Genomic DNA, 10,409 nt, shown 5'->3' on the forward strand with positions numbered 1-10,409 from the left:
AAGTAGCTCCCCAGATAACTCGGGTACATTTACATTTGTTTAAATGTGGATTAATGTACACTATCCCTTTTTAAATAAATAAATTACAAATTGCCTTATTTGAATGTTTTAAACGAAATCAAGCCAATTGGCTCAGGTTTCAAAGGGTTAATAAAAAAAATTGTCCGAGGTCAGTCTTTTCATTTGGTGAAATTTTATCTTGAAATAGTCTTAAAACGCATTACATTTGAGTGTCTGATACCTGTAAACACTCTGAATGAGGTCTATGGTTGGACATCTTGGATGTGACGGGACATGCCACACCTCACATATTGTTACTTTATTGTGCGCAAGAACAGTTCGGACCGGCTTGATCCAGGATCTGTTATGGACCTGAACCTTCGTGTGTGCCGATCTCTGATTGGATTGTCAAGGTGTCACTCAAGTCACCGTTGGGACATTTGCATGAGGAGGAGACTATAAATAAGTAACGGATAAGGAAACGCCTTCCTAGGCGCACTCCGCTGATGCAGTTGGGATACGAGCAACACCGAGCTATTGTCTGAGAAGATACCGGCATGATGGCTTACAGATCAGCCCCCCAGTCGTCTTACAGGAAGATGTTTGGAGGGGAGAGAGTCGCCACCAGGACCACCTACTCTAGCCGCCAGTTCTCCAGCCCGGTGCGCTCCACCCGGGTATCCTACGTCTCCTCCGCGCCGACCGTCTTCGCGACCAAGACGCACAGGCTCCGGAGCAGCGCGGCCATGCCCCGGCTGTCCTCCGAGAACTTGGACTTCTCCCTGTCCGACGCCATAAACAGCGAGTTCATCACGAACCGCACCAACGAGAAGGCGCAGATGCAATCGCTCAACGACCGCTTCGCCAGCTACATCGAGAAGGTGCGCTTCTTGGAGCAGCAGAACAAGATCCTGCTGGCGGAGCTGGAGCAGCTGCGGGGCAAAGGCACGTCCCGCGTCGGAGATCTGTACGAGGATGAGATGCGGGAGCTGAGGCGTCAGGTGGACCAGCTCACCAACGAGAAGGCCCGCGTGGAAGTTCACCGGGACAACCTGGCGGATGACATCGACAGGCTGAGAGAGAAGTAGGAGGCGTGGCACGTCCCGCTGCACTACTGAGTGATGATAAAGAAACTATACAAATTGTGTTATGTTGTGTAGGCCCGTAACGTCAGATCCGTCATTATTATTATTATGTGCATGCTCTTATGTCATTTATAAATGTGTTATATACACTGTAATGCAGCCTAGTTTTAATCGTAAAGGCACTGCGCAAAAACTGCTGCTGCAGCTCTTTGTCTGAAGTTTATCTTTCACTAAAATGTTATCATGCGTGAACAAAAGGCTGTTGGCAGTTGTAGAGATGAAAAGATCTCGTAGGCTGTTGAAATGAAATGCTTGATTTTTGTGTGTCTTTTCAGGCTGCAGGATGAGATTGCCCAGCGGGAGGAGGCTGAGGGCAACATGCAGGGCTTCAGACAGGTAACGTATGATTCACCTTATGAAATAAACCTTGTCACACTGTCCACATCAGGTTAATCTCTGCCTCTGTTATATGCCATAGATAAGGGTTTTGCAAAAAGAGTAATAATGGGGAATTATATACGTTTTCAGCAGCAGAAAATGCTGATTTCTCTTGAGCTCGGCCACGCCTCTCTTGCTAAATGATGGTTTAAAACAGATACTCATTGTTTTTCCTGTGGACCACTTTTGCAAAATGACAGAAGGCCAGGGGCCACTCACAGTAGCCCTCCACATGTACACGGTGGGCGTTTCTACGATTTGAGTGCATTAGTTGCTCTTTTAGGGGGCGTGGTGGATCCTCCCTGGTGCTTTTTTGATCAACAAGCTGAACAAGCTGTTATTTTGATGCTTTTTATGCACTCTGGCACGTTATAAATATATTGTCAGTACAAAAACAATTCCCACTGTGACTTATGTATATGCATTGTGTATTAGAAAATGATTTGGGGGTCCTCTCAGCACCCTGTGGGGGCCAGATTCTGCCTGCAAGCTGTAAATTGATTGGTATTGAACCTTAAATTGATGACGGGTGATGTCAAATAGATTATATAGACCTCAATTATCTCTGTTAGTCTCACTTCTAACAGCAATGTGGTTTAACTGTCCACCTTCTCTCCTGCTCCCTCCTCTATCTAATTATTGCTCATGAGCTGTAGAGACAGGAATGCACTCTTCTGATGGTACAACAGCAGATTCGAGCCATGATCCGAAATAGCTGTCGAGCAGAACTGACCCCGGTGCCCGTACAAAAGGCCAAGTTGTGGCTGTTGAGTTAAATCAGGCCTGCAATGAGAGGAGATCTTTTTAAGTCTGACTGGTCACAATGAATGAGCCGGACACAACAACAGTGTGGACCCAATGTGGTTATCAGAGCGAGAAGACAAGCCACCATGTGATCCGGCTGGCTCGTTTGAGGGGGGTGGGGGGTGGGGTATCAGCACATTAAAATCTCAGTCGTTATGGGCTTGTCAGTGATTGTTCCCTATCACTGGGCTTCATGGTGATTAATGATGTGATGGTGAGTCGTGCAAAAGGTTTCAGATGGATCTCACAGTACAAAAGAGGATGAAAAACAACAAAAATGAGGTGCATTATCAGAGCTGCAGACTTACAGTAAATTCTTCAGTGATTAGGTACTTTTTGGAAAGCGCAGTATGTTATCAATACATTGCACCATCATGACCTTGTCTAAATGAATGGCAGGAAGGAAGTCCCCTGTGGCAGGCTGTGGTGGCACACAGTCAACAATGCAGGGCCTGCAGCCGGCTCTCGCTCAGTCAGGCAGACAGTCACTCCTCCAGCCCCGGGCCTGTTTGGGAAACCCTGCTGAATAGCACACTTTGTTTGTGGCATTAGAGCACGAGCAAAGCTGCTTCATTTGCTGATACCTTCATTACCAGCCTGCCAACGCCCTGACAAAGCACAGAGGTGCGGTGCAAACAGCGACTGTTTAAGTGCAAGAGTTAGAATTACATAGATTATATTGGGATGTTTTGAATACAAATGTTTTACATTATAGGGTTTTTTTGTTCATAAGAGAGAATTTTATGCTTAATTTAGGGAAGTTATAAAATGGTAAGATGCTGTATTATTAAAACTTAAAGCTCACAGTAACAGAGCTCCCAGTTGAAGGACTGCACTTCTACCAAAAGAGCCAGAAGAGTCTTTCAGGTTAGGAATGCAGTTAGGTAACAACAAATGAGATTAAGGACCTCTTGAATAATACTCTGTGGCTCTGGAAGCTCTGCAAGTCCTCCTTTACAGGGTTGCAACGGTATGAGAATTTAACAGTACAAGAACCATCTCAGAAAATATTGCAGTATCACATTTTTATTATTATTATTAATATTATTATTACATTAAAAAGATGATTATTGTTATTATTATTATTATCATTATTATTATTATTGTTACTATTATTATTATTATTATATTATTATTATTATTATTATTATTATTATTATTATTATTATTATTTATATTTTAAAATAATAATATTATTATTATCAGTTACTACGACCCTTTAAGGAAAAAATGCAGAAGGGTTTTGACTTTAGTTAAACACTTAACTAACTATAATTGATAATTAAAACCATTAGAAAAATTAAAGTATGTGTAAAAAGTCTCACTTTTCAAAATGAAAAGTTGAGATTTCCGATGCATTTATTGTAATAAGCAAGCGCACACAGAATGATTTGATCAGTTTTAATACCACCTCATTTATAGACGGATAAAAATTGATAGAATCTTATTGATTTGCTTTTGTCTTTTTTCCTGTATGACAAACTCCAGGGAAGTATTCAGATCCTTTACATTAGTAAAGATAGAAATTAGAGACTCTACAACAAATTAAAGTCCTGCAATAATTATTTAATAAAAAGTAATATATACAAAAATATACCTGAAGCACCAAGAGTAAAAACACGTATTACACCGAAAGACTCACTTAATAGTATTATATCATCATAATAATATATTGTATTATTAGTTATTATTACTAAATAGTTTGATTTGTAAATTTGTAGCCAATTTTAGGTACTTAATATACTACTGGATAGTTTAATATTAAAACACTGCATTATATTTTCTTAGTTTATGTGTTTTGCATGTAAAATCTCAACCTGAAAAGTCATTAGTAACAATTATAACAGTATATTGATATGGTAAGATATATCGATTCAATGATCAACCATCCATTGTTACCAATTCAAGTGAAGACATTCATTAATTTGTCGTCTTTAAGATATTCCTTAAATCTGAAATGTGCATGGCACATCTTGTACCACCATTTCCGTCCAAGTAAACCTCGTTACTAAATGTTCAAACGGTGCTTGCAGCCCAGCGCCAGGCAGATGATGGCAAGCAGCCAAGAAAAAGCCAAGAAAAAGACGATGAGAATATTATCTGCTATTCTCACATCGTTCAGAGGAATCCGAATTGAATCAAATCAAAATCATATCGTGGCAGACTTTGAGATATCAGCAAATTAACTGTTATTGTCCAAAGAAATCATATAATACTGTATTGTGATGAAACTTGTGATTTACACTCCGTCTAACAATTAATGTAAAAGAAATGTAGCAGCATAAAAAGTACATTATTTCCCTCTGAAATGTAGTGGAGCAGTAATAATAATAATAATAGTAAAGTATAAAATAATGAAATGTGAAATACTCAAAGTTCAGATAATGCAAAACTACTTAAGTCCTTTAGTCGAGGACCGTAGCTTAAAACGTTCTGCAGTATATAAAACACACACAAGAAAACATCTGCAGTGACACTTGTCATGTGCCTATGGTTGATTTCTATTGGATGCATGTGCTTGTGACCTTGTCTCACCACACACAGGGTCATTTTGTGTGTGTGGCTGTTGTGTGAGTTGTGCTCATACAGCATGTAAAAGGGCATTTTCTTTCTATGTCAGCAACAACATAATACACAGTTCATGTCACCTTCACAAGTCACCTTATTAAGAGCTGGTGTCACTACACAGGATGTGGACAATGCTGCCCTCGCCAGACTGGATCTGGAGCGAAAGGTTGAGTCACTCCAGGACGAAATCAACTTCCTCAAGAAGCTGCATGATGAGGTAAGCTTCCCTTAAAGTGGCCAAAGCTGACCCGGTCTACTGCAGAAAAACACGCACCACTTAATAAGCTAAAGGCACCCTGATGAATACTGAGCCAAATAATTTGAAGTATTTGTTAATCTGCCCAGAGAACCAAATCCGTAGGGTTCGATACAGCCCAAAAAGCCATGGTAAAGTACACAAAAGGACATCAAAATAATTAAAATGGTCTGTGCACTTGTAATACCGTCCTCAACGTATGTCATCTGAGTAAGCAAAGAAAAGAAAATAATGTACATGACAGTTGTATTGATTGTGTTGCAGGAAATGCTGGAGCTGCAGAACCAGATCCAGCAGCAGCAGCATGTGCAGGTGGACATGGAGATGGCTAAACCTGACCTGACAGCTGCTCTGAGGGATGTCCGTCTGCAGTATGAGAACCTGGCCTCCAAAAACATCCAGGAGTCTGAGGAGTGGTACAAATCCAAGGTAAGGTGTAGTGTCCATTCACCATACCAAAGTTTCTAGGCCACTTAGTCTGACTCGTGTTCCAACCCCATTTTGTGACATTTAAGTACTCACGTGAGGCGGGAAAAACTTTAACGAGGTTTTATTGTAGAATACAAAACAAAAATACAGCAGGCAAAATCCCTCCAAAACACACTGTGTCGGTCCTATACTGACTTGATGTCCTTATCTCACAGATCTTAAATTGGCACGTTGCCTGCGTTGCCATTGTGAGAAAGCAGCTCCATTTTTAGCTGCATTTTAGCATTGTTAACTGTGTTAGCACCACTACTTGTGCTGACACTGCTAAAGGCACTAAGAGACCTAACAGGAGTTATCAATGCTAAAAGGGGGTTTGCTCCTCAAAATTGAGCTGCTTACTCACAGGGGCAACCTGGTAGGAGAGTTGAAAATATTGTCGGAGGTTAACTAATTAACAGTTAACCATTGACATCCTTATTCAAAACAATCAAAAGCAACATGATAAATGGATCAGAGCTTTAATAGAATCCCATATTAAACACATCTAAGATCCATACCATTTGAAGCGGTAATAATCAATATTTTTATATAACGGTTGATCACATGACTACTGTATATGAAGACAGTTACCCTGGCTGATGGAGCCACTAGACTCTCCGCAGTTCACCTCAGCTCTATGGGGCATTTTAGTGTCCTTCTATTTGTTTTGGTTTTGTGGCTCCCAACTCTCCTGTTTTGGTCCAGTTTTGTGGCCCTTGTCAGCTTGTTTATTGTCTCAGTTGGCACTACCTGCCCCCACTTGGCCCCCAAAAAAAATCAATTATTGCATTTTCTTTACTATATATAAAAGGCATCAATTCCTGGGCGACCACTAAGTTATCATGTAGACTGAGTGCCCCATCTACAAAGTTTGTGTCCTTACTGCACATCATCCCGGCTCTGCACCTTTCTTGTCATACTTCACTATCAAATAAAGGCAAAAAGCCAAAAAAAAACCTTTTAAAAATGTATTAAGTCATCTGCCAGTAGAATCTCTCTTTCTCTATGACTTTTGAAGACTGAATTGCAGAGAACAGTGTTCTGCTTAAAATTGCTTCACCACAAAGCTGCTGTGCACTGTCTTTTTGTGGCCACCTCTTTCATAATTTACATGCTTTAAGCTATCTGCCACAGTCACTCACCCTCAGCCTCTGACTCATCGTTTATTGAACAGTTGATTTGTCATTTCCTCCCTCCTCTCTCTGTGTTTGTCGCTCTCTCTGTGGCTGCCAGTTTGCTGACCTCACCGAAGCTGCAGCCAGGAATAATGATGCTCTGAGAGTGGCCAAGCAAGAGGCCAACGACTACAGACGCCAAGTTCAGTCACTTACTTGTGAGGTGGATGCACTCAAAGGAACCGTGAGTATGCGACTTTAAATTAAGGCTGTGGTGTGCGAAATAATTGTGCAAAAAAAGGCTTGAATCAAATAACTGAGCTCAAAAAGTTCAGAAAAACCTGCATATATTTGACTAATAACACAGCAAATAGATGCAAAAGTAGAGAGTCTCAAAGCAAAAAAAACCCCTTCTTGTATTTATTTTTGAAACATGTTATTTTCACTGCTTGAGTGTCATTTTGTTCCTTCTTGGCTGCCGTCCCAGAACGAGTCTATGGACCGCCAGATGAGAGAGATGGAGGAAAACTTTTCCCTGGAAACAGGTGGTTACCAAGACACCATCAGCCGCCTGGAGGAGGACATTCACAACATGAAGGATGAGATGGCCCGTCACCTCCGGGAGTACCAGGACCTCCTTAACGTCAAGATGGCCCTGGACATTGAGATTGCCACCTACAGGAAGCTGCTGGAGGGAGAGGAGAGCAGGTGAAGGATGTCTAGAAGTCTAGATTAGGGTTTCCGCGAATCCTTAAAAAGTGTTAAAAGGCATTGAATTCATTAATCAAAAAATAAGGCCTTAATTGGTATTAAATTGTCTTAAATCTGTCTTTCAAAAGGAAGTAGGATTTTATGAACAGCTTGTTTTCTAAAGTTGCATTGTAAAATATCAAAAATAATTGGTAATTCTATTACTATAATTATTTTTAATAACTGGCCAAATCCCTCTTTTTAAATTCTTCATGAGGGGTATTAAAATATGAAATAAAAATCCCCAATAAATACTCGTTATTTCCCAATTCTAACAAGATCTAACTTTTTTTCACTGGACCAACAAGTGTTTTATGTTACAGTAGATGTTCGGGCAAATTTGTTTTTAACTCGGTGTAGAAAATGTTGGTTCATATTTCATGTTCTTTTTAATTAATTTATTTTTTCACATTTGGTTACCGTAAAATTGGTCTTAAATTTCATCCCGAGTGGCATTAAAAAAGGCTTAAAAGGTAATAGATTTAAAATGTCTTAAGCTTTAGGAACCCTGGTTTAAATATGCCTGTGATCATTCATGACGTACAACAAAAACACTTAAATTGATTTGTGGGCGCAACTTTTTTTTAGAATCACCACCCCGCTGCCAAACTTCTCATCTCTAAACCTGAGAGGTAAGATCAGTCTGCATGTTGATTTCACAGCAGGAATGACAGATAATAAAACAATCTCCTATTTCTTCTTCCTCTTTTTTTTTTTTTTTTTTTTAGAAACAATGATTGAATCCAAACCTCATTTTGAAGCTACAACAACTAAGAAGGTTCTCATCAAGACCATCGAGACCAGGGACGGTCAGGTAGAATCCACTTAAAGTGATTTTCCAATCAATGAAGTAATTTTCTGACGGTCATTTGAGCTCAGACGCACAATCCCTGCTCACCTTTTCTCTGTCCTCTGCGTCCTCGTTCAGGTGATCAACGAGTCGACCCAGAACCACGATGACATGGAGTAATGATGTCTTTGTCTTTGCCAAACAGTCAACAAAAGCAATAAGAAAAAAACACATTTCACTGGGGCTACGAGCAAGCAAACAACCGACAACAACACGAAAAGCAAACAGCTTCGAAAAGTGCCTTTATATGTGATGATCCAGTAAGCCTGTTAGTTGACACTCAGACTGTATTTTGCTTCCTCCTCTGCTGAAAGTATTCTCTTTTGTCACATTTGTTTAGACACAATAACGAAATCAGCACAACATAGAAATCCTTATTGAGGTCTACAAGAATCTTTCTTTGTAACCAAAGTAGTATTTTTGATCAATACAGCATGCACACTCCAGGAAATCTGTATGCTAAAGATGTCACAATTGCCTGTACGCAGCAATAAACCAATAAGACAGTAACTCAGTACGAGGTGTAGTGCTTTGCTGGGATTTAGTATTGATATTTGCTGGTTATATTTATTATGGCAATGAAGTAGAATTAGGTAAAACAGTTCCTCATATGTTAAAAATGAAAAAATGCTCATTATTTTAAGTAACATCAGTATCTGCATGTAATTAAATTTTGCAACTGTTGTTAAAATCCTACATTTTTCTCAGTGAGGCAAAAACATTACATGCATCTGCTGTCTCAAGACGCAAAACTAATTTTGAGATTAAATTGTTTAGCCGTATTTATATAGTTGCTAATATATTGTGTTTTTGAAAGGAGATCCAAGACATTAAAGACAAGGATAAATGCATATTTATAGAATATACAATAAGCATACTTTTATTTAGGAGCTTCAGTAGGGTTGTCTGCTTAATGCAGTCTCCCAGCTCGCCACGCCTTAACCGTAAGCATTTACATTCACAAGTGCGACTACAAGTGCGACTAAGTATTAGAAGCATTGCACAGTATAATACAATCCAGTGCAAGACCACAAATACAGTTGTGACTGTGGTCTTAAACAAAATAAAAACACAACTCCCTTCCCAGTGCTTGAAAAACTATTTGAGGTGCCTCCCCCATTTTGCAACATCCCATCCTCTCTCATAAATAACGAACAGTCCCTAGGCTTAATAAAATCACATTTGATAGAGGAAATCTTTCCTGCTCAAGGCAATAACCCTGTACACACCTCACCTCACTAATTGAGAACTGTCATCCTTATTGTTCTACATAACTTAGCCTTGCACATTAACTTACACAAAAAAAATCTGCCACTCTTCCTCCCTGCATAAGTTTATACTAAACTTTTAAACTTCTACCAGTTTGCACACTTTTTATTTTAATATATTTATTGTTTTTCATTTAGTATTTTATTTTTTTGTATATTTATTAATTTATTTTACAGTATATTCTTTATATTGTAGATTCTATAGATATATATGTTATTCTTACTGAATATATTCAGGTATATTTTTTATGGATGTATATTTTTGTCATTTAGTGTGACGCCGTGTTTTTACCGCTCAGTGCACTGCCTTTATGCTCTGCATTTACTGAGAACATACTGTATTTTACTGCCATCTGTTGGTGATTCAAATCAACTGAACTACCTCCAGCTGCGGATCATTTGCAGGTTTGGTCTGAGGCAGCCAGGAGCTTCACAAAATCACACTTTAATTGAGGAACTGTTTGACCTGGTCCAAATCTCGCGATAATTTATCTAAAATACGTTTAAAAGCGTTATTTTAACAAAAGGAAACCATCGGTATATTATTATTTTTTTTTTATTATCGCAAATATTTTTTGGCGTCTTTAAGTGAGTGTAGTTGAATATCTGCTCCTTTTAATAATCCGTAATACTTGTCAGTTAATTAATGTCGCTTGTTTTCGCCAGTGTGCCCCGAGAGATCAGCGTGTTTGTCGACAGAGCAACTTTCTCCATGTGACGTGACTGCAGGAGGAAACACAAACCGGGGGAGATGCCGACATGTTCCGTTTAAAGTCTGTTCTTCGGTTTATTACTCATTTTCACATC

The 10,409-nt window shown here is 39.4% G+C and overlaps 1 protein-coding gene across 1 annotated transcript; it reads left to right on the forward strand.

Annotated features, from left to right (window-relative positions):
* Positions 1-499: 499 nt before the first annotated feature.
* On the forward strand, positions 500-8,848 carry LOC121951062 (vimentin A2-like). The gene is made up of 9 exons (XM_042497248.1): positions 500-1,084; positions 1,421-1,481; positions 5,017-5,112; positions 5,416-5,580; positions 6,853-6,978; positions 7,222-7,442; positions 8,073-8,116; positions 8,213-8,298; positions 8,413-8,848. The coding sequence occupies exons 1-9, from the start codon at positions 558-560 to the stop codon at positions 8,452-8,454; spliced, it is 1,368 nt and encodes a 455-aa protein (XP_042353182.1). The 5' UTR covers positions 500-557; the 3' UTR covers positions 8,455-8,848.
* The last annotated feature ends 1,561 nt before the right edge of the window (positions 8,849-10,409 follow it).

Source organism: Plectropomus leopardus, chromosome 12, assembly GCF_008729295.1.
Source record: "Plectropomus leopardus isolate mb chromosome 12, YSFRI_Pleo_2.0, whole genome shotgun sequence".
NCBI lineage: Eukaryota > Metazoa > Chordata > Actinopteri > Perciformes > Serranidae > Plectropomus > Plectropomus leopardus.

Excerpts from the sequence above, each read along its gene's own strand:
- LOC121951062 (XM_042497248.1), top strand. The coding sequence starts at position 558 with ATGATGGCTTACAGATCAGCCCCCCAGTCGTCTTACAGGAAGATGTTT. Across the intron at positions 1,482-5,016 it reads ACATGCAGGGCTTCAGACAG|GATGTGGACAATGCTGCCCT; the intron begins GTAACGTATGAT and ends GTCACTACACAG. Across the intron at positions 5,581-6,852 it reads AGGAGTGGTACAAATCCAAG|TTTGCTGACCTCACCGAAGC; the intron begins GTAAGGTGTAGT and ends TGTGGCTGCCAG.